Source organism: Mirounga angustirostris, unplaced genomic scaffold (genome assembly GCF_029215605.1).
Source record: "Mirounga angustirostris isolate CCGP_5_RB_7025 unplaced genomic scaffold, mMirAng1.0.hap1 SCAF_9, whole genome shotgun sequence".
Classification (NCBI taxonomy): Eukaryota; Metazoa; Chordata; class Mammalia; order Carnivora; family Phocidae; genus Mirounga; species Mirounga angustirostris.
In genome coordinates, this window is record NW_026991717.1 from 31,624,746 (window position 1) to 31,650,555 (window position 25,810).

Genomic DNA, 25,810 nt, shown 5'->3' on the forward strand with positions numbered 1-25,810 from the left:
AGAGGTAGTTACTGGTGGAACAGAAAGGGCATGGCTTGACCAAGATCACACAACATAGTGGATGGGCAGGGCCTTGATGCCAGCTTCTAGGGTCAACAGGAGCCATGGAAGGATTCAGAAGAGAGCTGACTTGGGCTGTCTGTGATATGAGGCACTGGACACCTTTGATGGTAGAGGATGTACCTGAGGGAGCAGTGCAGCGGTGGGGAGGCCAGCAGAGTGGTGGGCAAACGGGCTAACGGCTGCCCTGGAACCACAGGCAGATGGTGCTGTGTGGCATCTTGGCCAGCAGGTGATGCTGTCCACCGTGTTTGTGCCAGGAGCCCGGCACTCCACGCGGTGGTCCCCCCTCCGGAGCTTGGCCTGGGGGTAGCCTGGGGCTGGGAGGAGGTGCCCTGGAATCCCAGAGGGCTCGGTTTTCCCTGTATGGGAGCCCCTCCCCGAGGCTGCCCAAGTTGCTGACCCAGCCAGAGTCACGTAACAGGATCCCAGAAATGGGATCCTGCCCTGCTGGCAGGCGGGAGGCCGAGGGGGGCTGCTCTTCGCTCTGAGCATGGGGAGGGGCTGCCCACACCCCTCCCCGACCTGGTTGGGCCTCGGGACTGCACTGAAAACACCTGAGCCCTCATGGCAATGCTGCTTCCATGCCAAGGGACAGGGGCCAACCCTCAGCCCCTCCAGCCTCTGTGCCTCCCATGCCCTCCCTCACCTGGAAGGGGAGCCCATTCATAAGCATCCTGGAGAGGCAAACTCACCATTCCCAGAGTGTGCCCAGCCCATGCCCAGACTCACTATGGAGGGTCTAAATGGAGACCCCCGCCCTGCCAGTGAGAAAGAGCCACTCAATGATAGCGGCACAGTCAGTAAGGGCTGGGGTGGGGGTAGTTCTCGGAAGGGAGAGAACTTGGTGAGGGTAAGAGCTGGGGGCTTCCTGACATCGGGGACATGAGCTGGCCTTGCAGGACAAGCAGGATTAGGGCAGAGAGAAGGGAGCCTGGGCCCTGGGGTGACAGGGGAAGGTGAATGGGGTGGAGGGCCCTTTGTGAGGGGGAGCCCAGCATGGCCCGGGCCTGAGCTGCAGTGTGATGGTGGTGGCCTCGGAGCCAGGGAGGAGCAAGGTGGGAGAGCGTGGGGGGGACAGAACCTTCACAGGCCTGTGTCCCCAGATGTGGGAGGGGGCCACGGTGCCCTTCCTTCCAGAGGCCCTTAGGGGCACAGACAGCGACTCAGGACCGGAGGACCTGGTCTACACCATCGAGCAGCCCAGCAACGGGCGGGTGGTGCTGAGGGCGGCGCCAGGCACCGAGGTCCACAGCTTCACCCAGGCCCAGCTAGACGGCGGGCTCGTGCTGTTCTCGCACACAGGTGGGTACTCAGAGGTGCGGTGCCCTGAGGATGGGGAGGCACCATGGGCCAGTGAGACCCAACTCCACCCCCATCCGCAGGCGCCCTGGACGGCGGCTTCCACTTCAGCCTCTCCGACGGGGAGCACACTTCCCCCGGACACTTCTTCCGAGTGACGGCCCAGAAGCAGCTGCTTCTCTCCCTGGAGGGCAGCCGGACGCTGACCGTGTGCCCAGGTGGGTCTGCCAAGCACGGCATGCCTTGTAGGCCAGGTGACACGCCAGGGTTACGCTGTTTCACCAGCAGTCGCAGACCTCGCCCTGGCTCCTGGTCCAAAGCCAACAGGCCCCTTCTGCCTCTCACAGGGTCGGTCCAGCCGCTCAGCAGCCAGAGCCTGAGAGCCAGCTCCAGTGCAGGCACCGACCCCCGGCACCTGCTCTACCGTGTGGTGCAGGGCCCCCGGCTGGGCCGGCTGTTCCATGCCCAGCAGGGCAGCACTGGGGAGGCCCTGGTGAGCTTCACTCAAGCCGAGGTAAGGGCCCAGCTCTCTATAGCCACCACGTAGACTCCATTCAGCCCCAGGTGGCCCACTCTGCCTGTGGACGTGGACACCGCTCCCACATCGTGGGTAGCAGACACTCCCTGGCCCCACCATGGCCCAGGCTGTGCCTGCCTTGCCCTGCGGGAGCCACCAGTCCAGTAGGCAGAGGGTGCGAGAGATCCCGGCCCAGAGCAGGGAGAGGGTCCTGGGGCATGGCTTCCAGAAGCCGCAGGTGGACCTTAGGAGCTGGAGAGGGTGCTCTGAGTCAGGGACACTAGGATACCCCCGTGGCTAGTGAGGGGCCGTACTTGGTTCAGGGGTGGAATTTGACATGAAGGCAGCTGTTGGGCTTGTGAGAGATGTGAGCCTAGGGCTCAGGTCAGAAGGCTGCAAGAAGTTGAGCGGATCCTGGGAGCAGATGAGTGGACAGAAGGCAGCCGAAGAGGTTGAAGTGGGAGTGAAGCTGCCATCTCTCTTCAGGGCCTAGCTGTCCAGAGCATGCCAGAGGCCACCGGTTAAACACTAGAACTCTTAGCCATGGGAAGAGGTATACTGCTAGGTTGCTGGGAGCCTCTGCGCCAACTGTGCAGGGGAGGGGGGGCGGGGGGGGCGGGCAGCCATCGCTAAAATTAACACCCCTTCCAAGTGCAGGAGGTACTTACTGTGAGTGCCTGGCAGCCTTGGCTCTCTCCAAAGGTAGCGCAGGTGGGGAACTTTCAGGCATCAGTGAAAGAGGTGGCTCTAACAAGGGGTACACAGCAAAAGGTCTCACGTCGGCATCCCCCGGGCCCAGGTTTTCTGTTCTCATGAACCCCTGGCTTCTGCCCAGATCGCCTTCCCACAATGAGGGATTCAGCAGGGTGGTGGCTGCAGCAGCTAAGCACCCTGAGTCCCTGGGAGCCACTGTCATCGGATGCCCAGGAAGGGGGAGGGAAGAGGACCAGGCCCTCAGGGTCCCGCCCCCACCCACAGTGCTTTCCCCACACCCCAGCAATACGTGGGATGAACGTGAATGGCCACCAGGGGGGCAGGATGACAGTGCCACCCTGGGAAGCTGGGAAGAGGCTTCGTGGCAGAGACTTTGTCCTGGCTTTGGGGCAGGGGCAGGGCAGGACTGGGTCGTGTCTTGACAGCACCATTGTCCTGCAATACTGAGTTGGGTGGGGCAGGGATCAGGTGTCCCGTTTTGCAGACAAGGAAACTGAGGCTTACGGAGATCAGGTGACTATTCAGAGCACACGGCTAGTAAGAGGCAAAACCAGGATTATGGCTTCTGACTGCTAGTCCAAGATTTCTCTCACCAGAGGACACCGCTTGCTCCCAGAGCTCAGAGACCCCTCCCCATCTTGCCTGTGATTTGCCTCACCCCCAATCAGACACCTCCCATCCACAGAAGTTCCTGCAGGCATCCATCCTCCCACCCCACTCCTGGGGGTCTCCACTTCCTGCCACCCTTCAGCCTGGGCCAGAGGTTACAGCTGACAGTCCCTGCGGGCCACATCTGGCCCACAGATGTGTTTTATTTGGCCTGCACAAGGCATTTAATATTTTTAAATTAATGGTCAACATATAACCTTTGGGGGATTTCACACATACACACACATACACACACAAACACACACAAAAGCCTGATTTCCAGTTTCTTTTTTTTTTTTTTTAAGATTTTATTTATTCATTTGAGAGAGTGAGTGCAAATAGGGGGGAGGGGCAGAGGGAGAAGCAGACTCCCCGCTGATTGGGGAGCCCAACATGGGGCTCGATCCCAGGCCCCTGGGATCATGACCTGAGCTGAAGGCAGATGCTTAACCATCTGAGCCACCCAGGCGCCTGTGATTTCCAGTTTTTTAAAAGGCTCTGTTCCCTCCTACAGCAATCAGCTGAGGAGTAGCCACCCCTTTCACCCAGGCTCTGCTCCCCCTTTAGAACCAAGGTGATCCCCCTTCAGCATGTGGGTGGCTCCCGTGTTACATGGGGAACTGCTCACCAGGTCATCACTACCCTGCAGTCCTAGAGTCTCCCACACGCTGGGACCCTGGGTTCCATCTCAGTATTGCACAGCCCTGTTTTCTGAGAAGAAGAAATAGATAAGCCACGAGGACACATTTGGATTAGCAGGGGGAGGGAGCATAAGTGAGGAATATCCCCAGGTGTTTACCAGGCATACAGCCCTGGAGAACAGCAGGTATGGTGGCAGTGGGTAGGAGGCGAGGTCGCAGGGTAAGGGGTCAGAGTGGGATCTTTGTGGTCAAAGGAGGAGCCGCTGTACTATCTGAGCAAGAAGGACAGTAACCTTAACTTACACTTTAAAAGTCTCACTCTGGCTTCAATGTTAAGAACAACTGTAGGGGAGGGATCAGGGGCCAAAGCTGGGACACAGGAGGCCATGGCAATAATCCAGGCCAGAAGTGATGGCATGGGAGAGAGGGAGGAGTCAGGGATGACTCCAGGGTTTTGGGCCCGAGCCACTGCAAGAACAGAGCTGCCATCATGTGAAGCGGGAGGACGAGCAGGGGTACACAGGTCAGGAGTGGGTCTGCTGCAGGCCACCTTTGAGCCAGCCCTTAGACATCCACACCGAGCTGCCGGAAAGCAAGTGGAAATGTGAGTCTGGAGTTTGGCAGAGAGCAGTCTGGGATGGAGATAGAAGTAAGGGGGTCATCTGCAGAGCTGACCTAGGAGGACACGTGGGATGTGCCTGTAGATGGAGAAGACTCTAAAGGCCAAGCTATACACAGTGGAGAGAAGAGGGGGGAGAACGGAGTCTGTGAAGGAGCAATTAACGAGGCAGGAGGAAAACATGAGAGTGGGACACGCTGGAAGCCAGCGGATGGTAGAGGAAGGAATGCACAATTATATCCAATGCTGCCAAGCAGGTGAGTAACACGAGGCCCATGAACCCACCATTGGATCTAACAATGCAGATGCTGTGGGCACCTTTGGGTGAGAACAGGAGGAAAGGCCTGGGTAGACTGCACTCAGGACAGCATGCGGGAGATTATAGACTATTCTTTTTGGAGTTTTGCTGTAATGGAGAGCAAAATGGAGGAGAGGGGTGACAAATTTGGTGGAAAAAGTGAAGTCATGAGTCTTTTCTTTAAGAGGGAAGAAAGGGGGTGCCTGGCAGGCATGGTCAATTAAGCATCTGAGTCAGTTTCGGCTCAGGTCACGATCTCAGGGTCGTGATCTCAGGGTTGTGATCTCAGGGTCATGGGATCGAGCCCTGCGTTGGGCTCTGTGCTCAGCGCAGAGCTTGCTGGAGTTTCTCTCTCTGCCCCTCTCCCCTGCACGCGCACAGGCTCTTGCTCTCTCTCTCAAAAAATAAATAAGTACAACTTTAAAAGAAAAAAAATGGAAGTGGAAGAGAGAATAACATGGTTGAGTAATGATGGGAATGTTCCCTTTTGGGGGGAAATTGTTGCCATAGGAGAAAGAAGGAAGATGGTAAACTGGTGTCTTCAGTGGGGAAGAGGGGCAGGGACCCAGGGCAGAAGTGGAAGGACCAGCTGTCAACAGAAGCGATAGAATACTGCTTTCCCTGGGGGCTCAGAGAGGTGAGGTGATTTGCCTGAGGTGGCAGAGCCCAGATAAGGCATCGGGCTCCAGGGCCAGTCCCCTCACTGCCACATGACTGCCCATGTGACCCACTGGTGAGGGAGAGCACGGGTTACAGACATGGGCCAGGGAGAGCCAGGAGAGCCGAGAGTGAGGCTGGGCACGGAGGGCTCGTCAAGGAGCCTGGAAGGGGCTCCTGGGCACCACGGGCTCAACCTGCCTCTCATCCCAAAATGGGGTGCCCCCACAGGTGTATGCTGGGAATGTTCTATATGAGCACGCGATGCCTCCTGAGCCCTTCTGGGAGGTCCACGATACCCTGCAGCTCCAGCTGTCGTCACCCCCTGCCCCCGATGTGGCCACCACCCTTGTTGTGGCTGTGTCTTTTGAGGCTGCCTGTCCCCGGCGTCCCAGCCGCCTCTGGAGGAACCAAGGTGAACCGCATGATGGGCTGGCACAGTTGGGGGGACCCTGGGCGGGTCCAGAGAGGAGGGGACACAAGACCGGGGTCAACAGCTCCCATGTCAGTCCCCAGGACCTGGGAAGTTAAGGGAGGGTGAGAAGGTGGGGACACTTTGAGGTCAGAGAGAAGACATGATCCTCATCCTCCAGGGGACCCTGAACCCCACCCTGGGGTACCTGGTCTGAGGGAAAAGGCACAACCTTGCCGTGGAGGTCCTGGTCTGAGGCTCTGAGGCCTTTCTTCAGTGGACAGGACCTTCATAGCCTCCGTCCCACCCCCAGGTCTCTGGGTCCCCGAAGGCCAGAGGGCTGAGATCACCACGGCCGCCCTCGATGCCTCCAACCTCCTGGCCAGCGTTCCATCACCCCAGCGCCCAGAGCATGACGTACTCTTCCAAATCACACAGTTCCCCACCCGGGGCCAGCTGTTGGTGTCTGAGGAGCCCCTCCACGCCGGCCGGCCCCACTTCCTGCAGTCCGAGCTGGCTGCAGGGCAGCTGGCCTACGCCCACGGCGGCGGGGGCACCCAGCAGGATGGCTTCCGATTCCGTGCCCACCTCCAGGGGCCGGCGGGGGCCTCCGTGGCGGGACCCCAAACCTCAGAGGCCTTCGCCATCACCGTGCGGGACGTGAACGAGCAGCCACCTCGGCCACAGGCGTCCGTGCCGCTCCAGCTCACCCGGGGCTCCCGCGCGTCCGTCTCGCGGGCCCAGCTCAGCGTGGTGGACCCGGACTCAGCGCCCGGGGAGATAGAGTACGAGGTGCAGCGCGCCCCCCTCAACGGCTTCCTGAGTCTGGCGGGGGCCGGCCCAGGGCCCGTGACCCGCTTCACACAGGCTGACGTGGACGCCGGGCGGCTGGCCTTCGTGGCCAACGGGAGCAGCGTGGCCGGCATCTTGCAGCTGAGCGCATCCGACGGGGCCAGCCCTCCCGTGCTCGTGTCCCTGGCCGTGGATGTCTTGCCGTCGGCCATCGAGGTGCAGCTGCGTGCGCCCCTAGAGGTGCCACAGGCCCTGGGGCGCTCCTCACTGAGCCGGCAGCAGCTGCGGGTAGTGTCAGACCGGGACGAGCCGGATGCTGCCTACCACCTCTCCCAGGGGCCCCGGTTCGGGCAGCTCCTTGTGGCCGGGCAGCCCGCCGCCACCTTCAGCCAGCTCCAGGTAGACCAGGGGGAGGTGGTCTTCGCCTTCACCAACTTCTCCTCCTCTCGCGACCACTTCAGCATCCTGGCGCTGGCCCGAGGTGCCAACGCGTCAGCCACAGTGAACGTCACCGTCAGGGCTCTGCTGCGCATGGGAGCGGGTGGGCCGTGGCCCCAGGGGGCCACCCTGCGCCTGGACTCCACTGTCCTAGATGCTGGCGAGCTGGCCAACCGCACGGGTAGTCTGCCCCGTTTCCGGCTCCTGGCAGGACCCCGGCATGGCTACGTGGTCCGCGTGCCCCGGGCCAGGACGGAGCCCAGGGACAGCCAGCTTGTGGAGCAATTCACCCAGCGGGACCTTGAGGATGGAAGGCTGGGGCTGGAGGTAGGCAGGCCGGAAGGTCGGTCCCCTGGCCCCACGCGCGACAGTCTCACTCTGGAGCTCTGGGCGCAGGGTGTCCCCCCCGCCGTGGCCTCGCTGGACTTTGACACTGAGCCTTACAATGCAGCCCGACCCTACAGCGTGGCCCTGCTCAGTCTCCCCGAGCCTGCTCAGACAGAAGCAAGGAAGCCAGAGAGCAGCACCCCCACGGGGGAGCCAGGCCCATTCACCTCCAGCCCCATGCCCACCGTGGCCAGTGGGGGCTTCCTGGGCTTCCTGGAGGCCAATATGTTCAGTGTCATCATTCCCGTGTGCCTGGTCCTCCTGCTCCTGGCACTCATTCTGCCCCTGCTCTTCTACCTCCGCAAACGCAACAAGACGGGCAAGCACGACGTCCAGGTCCTGACTGCCAAGCCCCGCAATGGCCTAGCCGGCGACACCGAGACCTTCCGCAAGGTAGAGCCGGGCCAAGCCATCCCGCTTACAGCAGTGCCCAGCCAGGGGCCCCCAGCAGGGGGCCAGCCCGACCCCGAGCTGCTGCAGTTCGGCCGGACACCCCACCCTGCTCTCAAGAACGGCCAGTACTGGGTGTGAGGCCTGGCCCGGGCCCAGATGCTGATCAGGCCGGGGACAGGCTTGCTCGGGCCCCGGCCCCATTGCTCCCATGCCCTGGCGCTGAGTATCCCGAGAGCCAGAGATACCTGGGGACATGTGCAGTGGAGGGTGCTGGGAGGAAGTCCCAGGGGTCCGGGACCAAACAGAGTCAAGAGCTGGACTCCCCCCAGCTTTCTCCATGCCTGGAGAAATGCAAGGGGGCGGGCCAAGGTCAGAGGCATGCTTGGAGTCAGTCCCCCTGCCCTGGAGCTAGTTTGGGCTGTCAAAACCAGAGTGACCTCCTAGATACGTCAGGATTCTGGATCCTGGGTCTGTGATCTTGGGTAAGTCACAGCTGACCCATGCTGCTAAAAGGGCAAGGAGAGGAGAGGGTCGGGGAGATAGACGGGGATTCCTGGCTTTTCCACTCCAAGACAGGCCTCCCTTTGTCTCTGTCCCAGAGTTGATGGGAAAACTTTTTCCCCTGGTTTTTTAGGGAGATGGTATTCCCTGGAGTAGAGGGCAGGAGGAGGGAGCCCCTCCACTCTCTAGGAGACATAAGCCAGTAGAATAACATATTCAGGGTGCGAGATGGGGTGGGTTGCTCTGGGGATGGGTTTATTTAAGGGGGATTGCGAGGAAGCTATTTAACACAGTGTCGAGCTAGCCCAGACTGATGGAGCCCCTGAGAGTGTGGGATGGAGGAAAGTCTGAGGCCACTTCATACCCAGAGCCCCACCTTGACAGGCTGAGGGCTAGGTAGGCAGTATGAGTCTGTGGCCCCGGACCAGGCTGGGCTGTGGAGGGGGCAGGGCCTCAGGCCGGGGGCCGCTGCAATGTCTGTGCTCGCCCAAGGACTGGGGGGTGAGCAGCTGGGGGCACTCAACTCCATGGGGCCTGGATAAATGGTGCTGTGGAGGTTCTGGACAGCTGTGTGTTATTTGTCTGACCATGCACTGGGCCCTTGTCCACACCGGCCTGCACTCCCCAGGGGCAGGCTGTCCCACCAGGCCCCAGCCTGCACGCTGGACAAGGCCACATGAGCCCTAAATTACCACCTCCAGGGGCCTTTCAAATCTCCTCTGTCCCTACCTGTGTAGGCAGGTGGGCCAGTCTTTGTGGGATGGGACCAAAGCCCTTTAGTTTAGTAGAGATAGGCTAGGCCCCCTCCAAGGAGCTCAAAGAAACAATGAAATCAGGAGATGTATTCAGTGTCCCAGCCATAGATTTCTTAGCCTGAGTTTTGGCCTCCACAGCCTCATCCCTCTGCACCTACCTCTCAAGCGGTTGGAGTGGCAAAGGTCAGGAGACGGGAACGTAGGGATCCCAAGGCTGGGACCTGGTGCTTCGGGGGAGACGAGGGGACCACCACTGGTGCCTTCCCTTGACTCCCTGGAGATTTTCACAAGGAAGATTTCTATTGGTCTCCACCCCCCAACAAGAAGACCAAGGAAGGGTGCTCCTCCTCGAAGGCAGGGTAAGCAGCAAGGATTCTGAAAAGCCAGCTGTCCCGAAAGGCTGTCCTCTGGTTAGAGAGGGATTTGAGATACAGGGTCTCCAGAAGACCCTCTATGAGCTACTAAGGAGTCACCACCTTCTGCCCCTCTCCCTTTTGAGGGTTATGGGCAATGAGGACAGATTCTGGGTCCCAGGTGACCCTGCCTGGCAGTAAGCTGAAGTCCTCAGAGGAAACGCAGCGTGGGAGGTGTGCAAGCTCTGGGGTGTCAGAGCCCGGGGCCCGAGCACAGCTAGATTGGGGGTGGAGAGCCCCAGCCAGCACTTGACAGCTGACCGGTGTCTGGGGAGCAGAATCACCTCTTCCCTGTGTCTCCATATCGGTAACATCTGACCCAGGAACTAGGGCAAGAGAGGAAACTCCCTCCTCCCCACTGTGCTGTCCCTAGAGTACCTGCCAGGACGCCTCTCAGCAGCCCCTTCCCATCTCGGCATCCCCCAGATCCTCCTCCACTCACAAGACTGGGGCAGGTCACCTGGAATCCTGGCATATCACTGCTGAAAGGGCCCCCAGGGGACCAAGGGCCGGCTGAGAAGAGAGAGGGTGCTGTCCAGTCACACACAGCCAGGCAGCATTAGAATAGACCAGACCCCAAGGCCCAACCAGCTCTTTTTGCCACACTGAAGAGCCTGCACCCAAGGCCCGTCTCCAGGGCCCATAGATGAGGACCCCCACAGAGATCCCTCTACACCAGAAGCTCAAAATCCTGGCCTGGCTTCCTGCTACAGCCTAGTCTCTCTGGCACCCCTCGGGCCAGCCTCATACAAGGGGCCCTGCCAAGGGTGTCTCCACACCACATCCCATGCGCTCTGCCCTGCCTCTTCCTGGAGCTCGGGGCCGGATCCTCAGGGCCCTAATATCTGGCGCCAGTCTCCACCCAGGGCGACCAGTTTCCCTGGGAGTGTAAGCTGAGACAAGGGTGACAGACCCGCCAGGCAGGATCTGGCCTCATCTCCTATTTCCCTCCCCCCGCCCCCAAGACTGACGACACCCTCTCCGTTCACTCAGCCCAGCCTGCCCTGCCCACCCCCCACCCCCCTAGGGAGCTGGCACAGGCTGACACTGCTCCAGCTCCTTTCAGCCCATGCTGGACAGTGGGCTAGTACCCAGGGCATTGTGCACACAGCACCATGAGGACCTGGGAGAGGGTCTTCCACTGGAACGCCAAACTTGGAACCCACTCTAAATGTAGGGCCTCGATTTATGTAAATCCCTTGCAGATTTCAGATAGGCACCCAAGGCTTAAGGGGATTGCTATCCACTTTGCAAAATAACTCACTATCCCCTTACTTAAGAAGCTAGCTCCTCCCAGGCACTGAGATAGAAGCGAACCTGTGCACAAGAGTTTAGGAATATCTGGGAGCACTCTGACCCTCTTCTTCACACACACACGCACGCACACACACACACACACACACACACTGCACTTACGCACACAGCTGTGTACCTTTAGACCTTCAGACACACAGCACACACCTGCCTATGTAATACATCCACCCACACAGAGATACAGGTGCACGCACAAGCTTCGGAGCTAAGTACTCCTCACCTGCGGGCCCCCTACAGTCCTCAGAGCTGGCCATGTGGAGCCAAGGGCTAGGACTCCCTGACCATCCAGAGACCCAAACTGACATCAGCAGAGCCAGGAAGTGGAACCACAGCAGGCGGGGGTGTGGGGAACAGGGGGATGGCCAGAGGGCCCAGTTCTTGGGGTCCCCAGCTTGGAAGTCCTGCCCACCACCCAAAATGCTTTAGCCTCTTAGATGCTAAAGAAGGGGCTCCCTTAAGCCCCTCTCCTCATGCTAGGAGCTGGCCCCTCAAGTGGAGCTGCTATGGCAGCTGTGGACCCCACAGAGCTGGAACCATCATCCCCCAAGAGGAAGCACGAGGCATGGATCTGCACCCCCTCAACTCCACCTCTCCCGTTGGGGGTGGGAACTGCCAGGGATGCTGGCATCTTCTTCTGGGCCCCGAAGATTCAGGATCTTAAAGGAATGGAGGTACTTCAGCAGCTCCCAGAATGCTCCGGTTAGGTCTCCCATTCCTTGCCAGAACAGGTGAGGAAGCCCTGGCAAAGGATTGGAGCCAGGATGGGAACCAGACCTGCTGGAGGCCTCTCTCCACAGCCCCTCTCCTTCCTCGTTAGTATAGTGGTGAGTATCCCCGCCTGTCACAGCCCCTCTCCTACCCAAGGTTCCCTTGGAGTTAACACCATCCCTGTCACTAAACCACTAGGATTAGTGGGGCATTGGCAAGGGCATTTTGTGCCAAAAATGTTGTGGGAGATGCCCATAGGAGTCCACCCAGCCCTTCCGAAGAGTCCCAGACATGCCACTGAGTAACTACCACACCATGACGTGTGCCCTAACCCAAGGCGTGTCAACAGGCTGCTGAGGGAAGCCCATCGTGGGAAGGCAGCTGGCTCTGCCTGCTTCCCTCTTTCCTGAGAGAGTGTGGGATCTTTCCACAGAAGGGACAGCCATGCGGCTGCTAAAGCTGAGCATGCCCAGCTACCTCGTGGTCTCATTGCCCTTCTCGGTGTCATGAGGTACAGTACTTATGATAGCTGCTGTCCTCAATAAGGATACCAGCTCCTCAGGGCACCCCGGGGAGCTCAGCCGGTTAAGCGTCCAACTCTTGATTTTGGCTTGGGTCATGATCTCAGGGTGGTGAGACTGAGCCCTGTGCTGGGTGTGGAGCCTGCTTAAAATACTCTCTCCCTCTGCCTCTTTGCCCCTCCCATCATGCACGTGCTCTCTTAAAAAAAAAAAAAATGCCACCTCCTCAGAGGGCCGCCAGGATAACTGGTGGGTTGTTGTGCCGTGTTCCTTCACAATGCAGATGTCCTAAGACCCCCCGAAGACAAAAGTAACCCTTGGTCAAATCATCCTATGGCCAAGAAGGGACTTTTCTACCCAAACATAGCCTCAGCTGGGGGCTCAAGGAGTTCCCATGCCCCTCAACCTGAGCACTGCCAGCTCTGTTAGCCCAAAGCCTAGAGCTAATCCAAGGCTTCCTTTGGATGCCTTGTGAGGTCACAGAGGGCTCAAGTGACCCTGGGTCCTGAAGGCCCAAGCTGCACGGACTAAGTCTTTGTTGCTCAAAGTGCGGTCCATGGACCAGGAGCACCAGAAGCATGTGGGAGCTTGTTAGAAATAAGAACTCCTGGAACGCCTGGCTGGCTCAGTCAGAAGAGCGAGCGTGCGACTCTTGATCTCAGGGTTGTGAGTTCGAGCCCCACGTTGAGTGGAGAGATTACTTAAAAATAAAATCTTCAAAAAAGAAAAAAAAAAAAGAGGACTCTAAGGCCTCACCCCAGATCAGCTGAAACAGACTCTGCATTTTAACAAATACTAAAGTTTAAGACACTTTGACTTAGGTCCTTCACCTCCAAATGGAGAAACAGAGCTGAGAGAGGCAGGGACCAGGCCAAGATCATAGTAAGTCAATGACAGAGCTAGAAAGAAGTCAGACCCCATGATCCAGTTCCCGAGTTTTGTCTTTCAACTCAAGCTGTCCATCCTTCTTCCCCACACTCTTCTGAAGTCCCTATGTCCCCTGCAGATTTGGGCGGACAGGGTTCTGTTGTGGGGATTCCTGCTCAGGGGCCTCCACTGAGGACAAAAGGGAAGCACAGGAGGACGAGGCTGGTAGCCAGGCCTGATCCATTGGGGAGGGTCTGCAGAAGAAGCCCACTTCCACCTCACCTCCCAAAGACAGGTTCCCTGGAAAGTGCAGCAGCCCCCTACCACCCTGCCTTCTGCAGTCCAGCTAGTCCCTCCCTCCCCACCTGTCCGGGTTCCACCTGCAGAGGGAGGGACAGAAGGAGGGGTCTGGCCAAGGCCCCCCAGTCAGTGCATTGGGTCTCCCCCACAGTAGAGCATCAACAGGCAGCAGAGGAAGGACAAAGAAGCTACCTGTCAGGCCACTGCGTGGGCCCGGTCAAGAAGGAGGGCATGGGCCTCCCATAGCACTCTGTCCTGTCCTGCAGAGGGAGACTGGACCACTACCTGTCCCTTCTGGACCCCAGAACAAATGCTTGGCCCCCCAGCCAGCATGCTGTCTTGGTGCTGTGCATGCCTTTGGGACCCCCAACTGCCCTCCCCCGCCCAGGCTGCTGAGGCCCCCAGCCCCCTGTCCTTGCAGTAAACATAGGTCAAGGCTGTGTGCCCACGGGGGGCAATGTCCAGCCGGGCCCGGGGCTAGGTACATAGCTGATGCTCGGTAAACATCTACTGCCAGCATATAGCCCCTCCTTTCCCACTGTCCAAAAGGTCTCTAACCATGATCCCACCCAGACCCCATATCCTGACTTCCCATCTGGTTCCCCTGGCTTCCCTCATCTCTAGGAGTGCTAGCAGGGCTCCCAACCACTGCTCTGGCCCCCAGACCCCTCCCAGAGCCCAGGCAGACCTGGCCCCAGGTCCTAAGTTTCTAAGGAGCAGGTTTAATCTGTCCCTGCCAGACCCTTGAGCACTCACTTCTCTCTTCCTCCATACGCACCAGCGGCTCCCTCCTACCAGATACCTGGGGTCTAGCTGCTCAGAAGCACATGGGCAGAACACTTTGACCAAATCATATGTGGGAGCCTACCACCGATGGACTCAAACTGATTAAATGGGACAGGAGGAGGAGACAACCCAGAACCGCCTTACACTTGCCTTCCCCTGCCGCTACACGTCCTCCTCAGAGCTCCAGGAGCCACTGGCCACTGTGCCCGCTGTTCTAACCACTGTAGGGCTCACCTGATCCCAACCTTCAGAGACCAGCCAAGGGTGCCCCCACCTTTACCTGACCCAGAAGACCCTGCATTCAGTTCAGGTCTCAGAGTCCCAGCCTACCTCCTGGAGGCTCAAAACCCTTCCAGATGCCAAAGATGCATCTTTCAGCAGTGGGATTCCCAGCACCTAGAGATGCCTCAGGGCAAGTGTGAGTGAGCCAGGGATGCTGGACATGCTGGCCAGAGCAGAGACCTCCAAGCACCAGAGAGCAGCAGGGAGAACCCTGCTGGGTCTTGTTGGGGAAGGTGGAGCCTTTTCTAAAGGGCTGTTGGTTGAGCAAGCAGGCAGGTGGGTGAGGCTGGCGGAGCCTGAGCACTCCTGGAAGGCTGTGAGTCAGGGCGGAAGGGCTCCTCCTGAGTCAGCCCTGCTAAAAGGTTGCCCTGTGGGCGTCGCTCCTGAGCTAGGCAACTGGGGCGTGACTGGTGGACCCAAGAAGGTTCCAGGCCCTGGGAATTCAGCCCCTCTGCCCCATGAGCTGCCTGAGAAGCTCAGTCTGGGGATAGAAGCCATGAACTAAAGGAGGGAGGGCAGCGATGGTGACTGTGCCTGCCCAGTGAACTTGTACAAGTCCACCCACCTGTGGATGGGATGTGTGACCCTAGCAAGTACCGACCCAGGCCTGGGAGAGCTTGCTACCTGCTTTCTGCCTACGGCCCTGCCTCCTGTCTTCGTTTCTGCCCAGTTCCCAGTTCCTACTGCCAGGAACGGTACGTGATTAGCCAGAGGCCCCACCCCCTGCCTGAATTAGAACCTCTCGAAGCAGTGCAACTGACCAAGGCTGCTTTTCCAAGTGTTGTGGCAAAGCTCTTAGAACAGCACCAGGCACATAGAAAATGCTCAATAAATGTTGACTATTATTATCAGTGCTGTTATGATGGTGGTTATTACTGAATCGCCTAGCATATGGGTCTGGCATATTGTAGAAGTTTAACAAATGGTCAAATTGACATTATTGTTACTACTATAATTTATTACAGCCATCACAGTGCCTGGCGCAGAGTAAGTGCTAAACAAATGCTCAGTCCTGGAGCATTTGGAAATTCCCCATTTGGAAAAGAGGGACATCAAGGCAGGGAGAGTGAGGTGTGCAGAAGGGGTCAAGTTCTGCCTAGAAGCTGGCAGCCATGCTGACCTCCCTTCCTCCATCCCACCCCATTGATCCAGAAGACCTCGGAGGAGGCTTGACCCCAGGGACCCAAGAGGGAGGAGTTGCACCTGAACCTGCCTGGCCGGTGGAGGAGGGCAGGGTGGGGGAGAGGGTGGGCCCAGGGAAGGCCAGAACACAGGGGCTTCCCGGAGAGGGGAGACTGGGCTATGCCTGAGGGACAGAGTGCCAAGCTTAAAGCGGAACACAAGGACAGGGGCCAGATGATGTGGAACCAAATGGCCGAGAAGACCGGCCCCGGAGCAGACAGGGGCTCTGGGGATCAGGCTTAGAGAAGCTCCTGTGGAACTCCCAGTCTGATAGGGAGTAGCCCCCCAGAGTCAAGCTGGTGCCGGGCTGGAAGCTTGTTCTTTCCCACTGCCCTCCTGCCAGGGCTGACCCTTTAAGATGCAGAACTGGGGTGGGGAGCAGGGGACTGCTGGGCCCCTGGGCCAGAACCCAGTTTGAGTGACCTCGGCTGCCCAACTTCCCAGGGGTCACCCTGGGAGCCTTAGGAGTCAGCCAGGTTGGAATACCACCACCCCTCCTACATAGCTAGCCACCCCCACCCAGCTGATGCCACCCCAGCCCAGGGAGGGAGGAGGCTGTCTGCTCGGCCACCTGGGATGGCACAGCCTCCTACTAGTCAGAGAAGGACAAGGAGTGGCTCTCCGGGCCACCCTGGCCTCAGACCCAGCCCTCCAGAGGAACGAGCAGGGACTGGTGCGTACATCCTTCCCACCCTTTCACATGCCATGCCTTGCTGAGAAAGGGGGGGATACTCCCCAGAGCAAGTCCCTGGATTCTGGGGGATGTGGGAGATGATGTCAGGAGGAAGCCCGCTTTCAGCCACCAGCTGCTGCAGCAACGCACGCCCACGTACGCACACACATGTTCACAGGGCTGCCCCACATGGCAGCGCACACAGGCGTGTGCAGATGCACTCCCTGACAGCAGCCGACCTGTGCAAACCACAAGCCACACACCTACCCTCCCCAGAGATCTGAGGCACAGCCCTGCAGACAACCCAAGTTGCCTGCCGTGAGCGGGGCACTGCGCTAGGCACTGGGGCTATGGCAGTGAGCAAGACGAACCCAGCTCCCCCCAAGGCTGCCTTCTAACAAACAGATATATTTAAAGTCTAACTTTTGCAAAGAAGTATTTATTTGCAGATGAGAATGTGTAATGTCTGGAGTTCGCTGGAAGCAAGGGATGTGGGGGAGTAAAATCTTGGCCCAGGGTGATCATGGCTGAAGCTGACATATGGGCACATGGGGATCTATTATATTGGTTTCTCTTTTTTGTATATGTTTGAGACATACATGTATATAGTTGGCTGTTGATAAATAAAATGAAGAACAGTAAGGCAGGGCAAGGGGACAGAGGACTAGGACTAGGAAGACTCTTTAGATGATCAGAAAAGGCTTCTCCAAAGAGGTAACATTTTAAGCAACGACTTGAATTAACTGAGGTTCAAACCACACAAACATCTGAGAGGAAGAACATTCCAAACAGAGGGGGCCAGCAAATGCAAAGGCCCTGGGGTACAAGCATGCTGGGCTTATGTGAGGAATAGCCAAGAGTACAGTGGGTCTGGAATTCTGTGACCAAAGGACAGGGGTCCAAGGCGCCATCAGAAAGGAGCCTTGTGGGCTGTGGTAGCAGCTTGGAAGCTGGAGTCAGAATGGCAGGAAGCCCTAGAGGTTGAAAGCAGGGTCAGATATGATTGGATTTTTTTTTTTTAAGATTCTATTTATTTATTTGAGAGAGAGAATGTGTGCGTACATGCATGAGTTGGGGGGAAGGGCAGAGGGAGAAGCAGGCTCCCCGCTGAGCAGGGAGCCACACGTGGGGCTGGATCTCAGGACTCTGAGATCCTGACCTAAGTCGAAGGCAGACACTTAACCACTTAACCGACTGAGCCACCCGGCGCCCCTAGAGTACGGTCTTAAGAGATCACCCCGACTTCTTAAGAGATCACTCTGACTCGAGCTGGACCATCAGGAAGTAGTCGAGAAAGCAGAACAGCTTGGAAGCTACTGCAATTGTCTACGCAGGTGGTGGCTTGGGACAGGCAGTGAAATGGTGACACGGGTCAGATCTGGGATCTCTTCTGAGGAGCTAACAAGGCTTTGCTCATGGGTGGATGTGGAGTGTGCAAGAAAGAGAGGAGCTAAGCCTGCCTGCGTGTCTGGGCCTGAGCTTCAGGGTGAGAGGTGTTGCCTCTTCCAGGCTGGGGAGCACAGGGGAAAGCATGTGTGGCCAAATGACTACAGGCAGAGTGCCAGCAGGGGACCCTCACACGAGCGCAGGTGCACACACTGACGGGCACTCAGCAACCCCACGGGTGGACGCACACACTCCGGGTGCCAGGCGCGGGCACACACCCCATTCCCCTCTGCCTGCCTACCCTACCCCCCACGGAAGCCCCAGGGCCAGAGCACCGCCCCCACCCTCTCCAGCTCAGCCTCGGCACTCACAAGAACCCAGTCCTAGCATTCCCTACCAACCCTCACTCTCACCCCCATGGGGGCCCCTCGGGTAAGGAGGCTCCCGACCCAGTTCCTTCCCAGACACCTGAGTCTTGCCCCTGACCCCTACCCTGCCTTCATCTGCCCAGCCCACTCTTCCATGGCCAGGTCCTGCTCCCACACTCCAGCCTGAGGCCCCACAGAAAATTATCAGTCGACAAATATTTGCTTGGTGCTTTCTGTGGGCCCAGCCTTCTGCCCTTCTGCCTGCTACCTTGAAGGCACGCAGCCACTCGCCGCCCACCTCCCTGCTCCCCTCCATTCCCAGCACGCGTGCATTCACTCCACAGCAGGACAGCTGTCCCCGGGCTGCCCGGCCTGGGAAGGGCACAGCTCGGTGCCCGGACAGCCCTCAGCCTCAGTGGGATGCACTGAAGAGCGGCACGACCTGGCACAGCTGACGCCGTGCCTCTGAGCCCCGGTCCGCTGGGACACGTTGGCAATCATTCTCACCTTCCGGGCAGTTGCGGACAACGAGGTAACTCAAGGGAGGCACTGAGCCCGGTGCCCAGCACGCAGCAGCCATTCAGCGTGAGTCGCTGTGCCCTTGGGCCACTCCCCCGGCCCCCCGCCTGGCCGGCCTGTGCAGCCCTGAGGCTGCGGCACACCGAAGCAGTGACAGGCCCACACTCGTGAACGCATGCCCGGTGTAACTGTGACAAACCGAGACTGAGGAGTGGCTTTGCCTGAGGTCCCCCGAGTCTACCCAGGGAAGGCCTGACACGAGCCTGCATCTCTTAACTCTTGGGCCCCACTCTCCTGTGTGTGACGGTGTGTGGGACAGCCAATGAATGGCCCAGGGGACACCTCCTGTCCTGGGCTGGCGAGTACTGTGACAGCCAGGAAGCCCCACGGAGTCTGCTCCCCGTGAAGACATGGCGGCAACACGGGGCAAGGCTCAAGGTCTGGAGGTGGTCAGGGGCCTAGTCTCAGGCCCAGCCCTGCCATCTACCTACTGTGTGGCCTTAGAGGGCTCGCTCAGTCAGTTTTCTCACTTATGAAGTGGGGTGACAATATTCTTGGCCCAGCCTCTCTCTAGGGCTGCTCTAGGGCTCTGCTCAGAGGCTGGTTATCCCAGCTACCCTTACTGAACACTTGCTATGTGCAGGCACTGTCCAGTTGACGCGTTTTGCTCATGTAATCCTCCTAACAGCCATCTGGAACTCCCGTTATAAATAGAGAAATGGAAGCATGAAGCAATGAAGAAACATCCCCAGAACAAGTCCGTGTAGGGTAGGATTCGCATAGGGCTCAGCCACTGCAGCCAATACCAGGGCCCTGCCTCTGGGTGGTGGAGAGAGAGGAAACAGGGGGCCTGTGGCTATCCGGGGGCAGCAGGGCTGTCTGGCGGAGCTTCATACTACCCCGCCCGTTACATTCCTGCCAAAATAGCAGCAAGGGGGACCAGGTCAGCCCAGCAGAGGCTCCAGGTACCTCCAGGAGGCCAACTCCCACCTCAGGCACCAACGATTTGCCTCCCAGCCCAGGTGACCCAGACCTGGGGACCATTTCACACCCACTCGGCTACTCCAGCACCTCCTTCCCTGGGCCCCCCTTCCTGGTCTGTAGAATGACGCCGGTCATCTCTTGCACGCAGGGTGGTTGAGAAATCCTGGCCAGCCAACATCTGCTGTGGTGCTGCCTGCACTGGGGGAGGGTAGGAGCCCCGAAGTTGGGCGATCCAGGAGCAGCAGGGACTTGGCCCCTTCCCAGGTAGAGCCCCAAGGTGGCAGCCAGACCCCAGATGACAAAGGGTTGCATAGGATCTCTAGTGCCTCCCAGAGCTTCTTGTGCTTGAGTGTGTGCTGGGGAGCTGTGGAATGCTGACCAGGAGCCCCAGAGGGGACCACAGGCCACAGAAGGGACTTTTGCCAGCCCCCTGAGGTCCCTTGAGGTCCACAGGTATACAAGGGAGGGAGGGAGCCCTAAGTGCTCAAAACAGGCCAAAGGCCAGACCCACAGAGGCCTCAGGATGGGGATCAAAGGAGCAGGTGGTGGGGGCAGATGACCAGAGGATCCAATGCTAACCTAGGACCACGGTGGGCACTACAGGCCCAGCGCCATGGTCCAGGAGTCTGCAAGCACCCACAACAACGTTAGCAGGGAAAAAAAAAAAAAAAGCAGGACACAAAAAGAAAAGAAAAAGACAAAATCAACATTAATAAAGTTTAAATAAATATCTGTAAGACAAGGCATTGCCAAGTAACAAACTGAACCCAACTGAAACAGGTGTATATGAATGATCTTTAATGTGGAAGGCAGGCAAATTTTCATATGTGTGATAGGGTGTGGGATTCAGTCTCTAAAATTCAAAGTGCCAGAGGCCTGCCCACTGTCTTCCAATGTGCCATCCCCAAATCTTTGAAAGGAGGGGTCCGCAAATTGATTTGCAATTCCTTTTCTACCATGTGAGGGAATGAGAATGCAACAAAGAAATTCTGGTCAGTTGCAGAGAAATGAGGCGATGCTCCTCACACACATTCATGTGTAAGGGGAGATCCTGGGTCAAGGCCGTGGCCACTGTGCAGGGCTGTGGTCAGCCTCTTCGTCCCTGGGAGCTGGTGGGACTCACCCTACCCACCAGCCCCTTCACATTTCAGCAGTTGGGTCTGCCAGCCTCCCGTTCTTTCACCTCTGGAATGGAGCTCTGCCAGACCCTTTTCCTTCAGACTTAAGTGAGTCAATCAAGACTTTGAGGAAAGACGTCAGGGAACTGGGTTCGAGTCCAGCTCCACCTGGGTCTCACTGTGATCCCAGGCCGGGCCCATCTTCGCTCTAGACAAGCCTCAGTCCCTTCGTCTGTGAAATGGAACAATGCCGCCTACCTGGGCTGCTGTGAGGACCAAGGAGGCCACAGCTATGTGAGACTCGCTTTTTCAACAGCCCGGACTGCACTGGGGTTTGACTAACAAAACAAAACCAAAGGAAAAAAGGTTTGCGCTAAACTCTCCTGAAACCTGGGACTGGGTTTCACAATCAGAGCGCTCTGCTGAGCGCCATCTGGGGGAGGTGAATTTTCATTTCTCTCCGTGGTTTTTGCCAGGGCTCCTCGTCTCCTACCCCAGCCCACGGAGCCCTACTGGAGCTGAACTGGAAGGGAAGCAGGTTGGGGGTTGGGGGGGGGGGGAGGACAAGCGGGCTTGGCTCCTGGAGGCCTGAGTCAGCGGGCAGGCAGGCAGGCAGGGCGGGCCCAGTCCTCACATGCTTGGGGAGGAGATGGTGCAGGAATGTTCCTCCCGCCCAGGCCTGGGCCCTGCCCACTGCGTCCCTGCCCTGGCTCACATGCACGCTGCGGCCTCAACTCTGGCTGGACAGATAGGAGAGGCCTGGAGCTCTGTTGGGTGGGTTCAGCCAGGGGCCTATGAGGCAGGAGGGACTGGCCCTGGGGACCGGCCACAGAGCTACCCGGGGCTGGGCTCAAGCCCTTGAACACCCTCGGGCCAGTGGCATGGGGTGACACAGCCGGCTGCCACCCCTCACCAGACCTCAAGTTCCCCATCTGGACAGCGCCGGTGTCAGATGACAGGTGATGCCACTGGCTCCCCCAGGAGGTGGCGCGGGTGCAGTCTAGAAGCAGCGACACGCGTGACACCTTTGCTCTGAGCATGTGTGGCTTGTGGCCGTGTGTCTGAGTGTGTCGCTCTGTGCGGGTAGGACTGCGGTACGGCTATGCGTGGGGACACAATGTGACCAGTGCTGGGAAGAGATGATGCGTGTGCAGCCACGGCCATGAACATGTGCCGTGGGTGGCGCCGTGGCTGGGAGTGCCCCTGGACGAGCACGTGACTGTGCATCTGTGTGCGGACGGCCAGGGCTGGCCCATGTCCCCGTGGGCAGGGTGTGTGGCTGCACGTGGCTGTGGCTGCTTGGGCTTGGGCAGCTCTACCTGTGACTTCGTGGACGTGTGGATGACAGCGCGGCTGTGCCACGGGATGGAGGAGAGGTGCTGAGTGGGCTCTGGAGCCACCCGTCTGCCTACCTCCCCTCCAGGCGTGGCACAGCTGTGGCAGAGCTGTGGCATGGCGGCTTGTGGCCCTCCTGTGTGTCCGGGAGGCAACAGATGCAGGATCTGAGGGCTGCCTCCATCCCCAACCCCCACATGTGGCCACAAAGCTGACTCCTTTCGTGGACTGGACCAAGACTGGGGATCAGAGATTCAGATCCCCCCTACCCCCAGGTCCTGACAGCTGCCCAGGGCAGAAAGAGGGGCCTTGTTTTCCACCCCCTCAGAGCAAAGTGAGGGAGGGTATTGGAGGTAGCCGGGCCCAGCTCTGTCTGGAACATCTGCCTGGCAAGTGACTGAGGCCAGCAGCAGGCCCTGCCACCACCAGGATGCTCCCACGCCTTCCCCAACTGGTCCCCCAGGGCCCTCCTTCGAGGGGCTCCGGTCAACCCAGACCGATCTCAAACTGCCCCCCCCAATACCCCAACCCACAGAGAGAAAGAAACCTGAGGGAATGGCTGTGACATCCTCACTCCCCATTACATAGAAGCCTGCCCCAGCCTAGATATCTCAGGATGCCCACAGTAGACCTGGCCCATCCCAACACTTCACTTCTGGACTCTTCTCCCAGGTCCAAGCCCTCCTGAGTAAAGTCTCAGACCACCTCCCTCATGCTGAGGATGGGACACAAGAGGGTAATACTATTCCCAGGGCAGGAAGCATAAACAGGGGACTTTCCAGGCACTGTGGGTTAAGAAAGGCATTTCCACCACCCCTCCCCAGACTGACCTCAGTAAGGAGCCTCCCCCACTGTGCTCAAGAGCACTGTCTACAGAGGCGGCCTGGAGGTCAAAGCTGCGAAGGGGTTAAGGCAGGAAGGTCCCTGGGTGGGTTGGAAAATGAAGGAAGGAGGGCAGGGAGGAGGGAGGGGAAAATTCCACAGAAAGTCCCAAATCTGACCTAATTTTGACCCAGGGCCAGGGGCCCATTCCAGAAGTTCCTCTGAGGAAGCTCTGCCCTGAACGGGGAGCCTTTGCTGCCCCTTCCCCACTGCACCCGCCATTCCTTACCCCTCTCACTGCTATAAGCTCCCTGGGTCCCTGGCCTGGTCAAAGCCCCCCGAGGCCCAGACCCTGCCAGCCCTATTCTCCCACCAAGACCCCCTTGCCCCGAAAGAGAACCGTGGTTTGACTAGCACCCCTCCTTCCCACATGGAAACTGATTCCTGCTCATCCTAACTGGGACACCACTGAGGGCCCGGCTGGGGGTGGGGGGGGCAGCTCTCCTCAGTTCCCAACACAGAAGCCGCTACAGGACTGGGTGCCCTGGACTGCTTGCCCCACCTCTCCTGGACCAGGGCTTTCCTGGGGGCTAGGCTGGGGCATGCTTCCCTGGGGAGAAGAACCCCGTCAATTAGACTGTCCTGGAGCAGGTCTCCTCTCCCTCACTCATGCAAGTTCAGCCCTAGATTACTGAGCAGCACAGCCTAACCCCAGCAGGACTCCGGCTGTTTGAGAGATTGGGAGAGTGAGGTCTGGGAAGGATGTGTGTCCAGCTGGGGTCCACGGCCACCTCTAGCTCCCAGCTAGCACCTGCCATCAGCACAGTCCTCCCCCCAGCTTTAGAGGTTTTGTGCCCACCATGACCTCACAGTCTAAGAGCTCCCAGGGACACTTAGGGTTTCATCTTTCCCCCACCCTCAATCCCTTTGGGATCCAAACAAAAAAAAAAGCCATGCTTTTGTTGTCTTCATTGCAAAAGGTTTATCAAGAAAATAAGAAAGAAAAAAGACTCAGGCAGCAGGAGCCAGGAGTGGCCATGACCTCCTGGGGAGGCCAGCAGTGGGACCTGTCAGTTCCCCCAACCCGCCGGCCCACACCCTGGCCTGGGCGGAGGGAGTAGCCCCCCCTGAGGATGTAAACATGGGTGGGAGACAGCACAACCTGGCTGGGGAGGGAGCCGGGGCTGGCATCACAGTGAGGCTGGCCATGGACATGCGGGCCCAGGACTTCTGGGGCAGTGGGCAAGCCCGCCCCCGTCTTTCTTCCCCTTGGCCTTCCCTCTGTGCAATAGGAAGGATTCTGAGATTCACTGGGGCCCGAGCCTGTTTGGAATGTGGAGAGCCGTTGCTGGTGAACTCAAATATCTGGTAACTTCTGGGTGTCCTCTCCAGGAAGGTGCCACCAAGGTCCTGGGGTCAGTGGCTTGTCTCAGCACCTTGAGCCCAGGGAAAAGATGCGGCATGGTCCCCTAACCAAGGGGTAATGGAGGCTCAGCAGGTGGAGGGGAGTCAGGAGGGAGTTGGCCTGCAGCTCCTCCTAAGGGGACAAGGTGAGGCAGGGACAGGGACATGGGAGGAAGAGCCCTCCCCTCTGTCACACAGGCCAAAATCCCCACCAAGGGGGCACCAACTTACTTGGGAAAAGTAAGGGAGAGAAGATGGGCGTTTTCATGTCTTCTCACCTTTGCCCATGCTATTCGTCTCTTCTGAATGTGCCCCCCACCCCTGGCCCCATCTACTGTCTGGCAGGTCCTTGTCATTCTCCAAAACACTACTCAAATGTCACCTACTCTATGGAGCCTTCCCTGACCAGCAGAATGAGTGGTTCTTTCTTTAAGCTTCCAGGAAGCCCTTATTTACCATCAGTCACCCTCCGGTGCCCTTGTCTGTTTCTCTGTCTGACCCCACTTCAACTGGGGACTCCCTGAGGGCAGGCATGTCGCAGCCCTGGGACCCAGCAAGCATCTGACACGGGGCCACAGCAGGCCCCGGTGCCTGCTGAATGAACGCGGGGGTGGTGGCCAGGTGAGCGAGTTCTGTAGGTTCTAGCAGAGGCTAAGACCATGGCCTGACCTCAAACGACTGACCCGGAGCCCAGGCCTCGGCCTAGAAGATTCCTGACCCCAAATCTCACCCCTGCTGTACCCCTACCTCTAAGAGCTGGGGGTCTTCCCCAGGGGGACCCATGACTCCTCCAAAGCCCACCCCAACCCTCCCAGCCACTACTGGTGCAGGTAGGTCTAGAGAGCAGAGCGCACTGCAGCGACCAGACCCAGGCACAGGGTGGGGGCCAGGGACACATGATCAGAGGCTGTCATACATGCGCAGCGTCTTCTCCAGCTGCTGGCCTACCCGCTGGTAGAAGAGGATCTGCTGGCGCAGGTAGTTCTGCATCATGTGCTTGAAGTCGAGTTCGCGGCGCTGGTGGAAGTGGTTCATTTCGGCCTGCAGGGCGAAGCCCACCACGCGGCAGCGCCTACGAATGCCATCTGCCTCGTCCTGCGCCATGCGGCCCTCGTCACTCATGCGTTGGCTCTCCTTCACCTTGGCGAAGGCGCCTGGCACGGGCACAGTGGAGGAGGACAAGGGAATTAGGGCTCTGGTCTCCCCCCTTTGCTCCCTATGCCCTCCACGAGCCCCCTCAGGGACAGCCACCTACGTGTCTCCCCCAGGACCATCCCAAAGCCCTCACCGTTGGCACATCTTCCCTCCGAAGCTGGGGCACTGTCAGCAGCCCACGGCACCCAGCCTGTCACAACCCTGCTGGCTGTATCGAGTTCCAGGACAGGGCTGTCCTTACCCAACACAGGCATCGATCACCTCTCACACTGGCTCCTAATCAGCTCAGACATCACCTCCTCCAGAAAGCCTTCCCTGAGCCCCCACGGCATCAGGTGCCTCCCAAAGTTCCCGGGGCTTCCATCAGCCACAGCTCTTACCACCCTGTGCTCACTCTGCCTGCCTCCCTCTGGTCTGTGAGCTCAATGTCTCCAGCGCCCGGGGCCAGGTCTGGCCCCCAGGAGAGCTTGGTACATGTCTGCTGAGCTGATTCAATCTGTTCCTCGCTGAACTACTACAACAGGCTCCTAAGGGGCTCC

At 58.7% G+C, this 25,810-nt stretch overlaps 2 protein-coding genes across 8 annotated transcripts in view; one reads left to right on the forward strand and one right to left on the reverse strand.

The window, feature by feature from the left end:
* Positions 1-15,367, forward strand: part of CSPG4 (chondroitin sulfate proteoglycan 4) — a 41,754-nt gene extending 26,387 nt beyond the window's left edge. The window contains exons 6-10 of the mRNA XM_045899650.3: positions 1,167-1,365; positions 1,446-1,580; positions 1,710-1,876; positions 5,688-5,871; positions 6,182-15,367. Coding sequence (XP_045755606.1) covers positions 1,167-1,365; positions 1,446-1,580; positions 1,710-1,876; positions 5,688-5,871; positions 6,182-8,016 — 2,520 coding nt within the window. The 3' untranslated portion in view covers positions 8,017-15,367. The remainder of the gene's footprint in view (positions 1-1,166; positions 1,366-1,445; positions 1,581-1,709; positions 1,877-5,687; positions 5,872-6,181) is intronic.
* SNX33 (sorting nexin 33) overlaps positions 1-25,810 on the reverse strand; it is a 69,210-nt gene that overhangs the window by 29,565 nt on the left and 13,835 nt on the right. For 4 of the 7 annotated variants that reach the window (XM_064570125.1, XM_054513426.2, XM_045899651.3 and 1 more), the window contains exon 3: positions 17,903-25,270. The exons of 2 other annotated variants lie outside the window; for them this stretch is intronic. In XM_064570125.1, the coding sequence (XP_064426195.1) occupies positions 25,017-25,270 (254 nt within the window). In that variant the 3' untranslated portion in view covers positions 17,903-25,016. Of the gene's footprint in view, positions 1-2,547; positions 2,627-17,902; positions 25,271-25,810 lie in introns of those variants that run through there. One more of the 7 variants, XM_045899652.3, reaches the window with a different exon arrangement.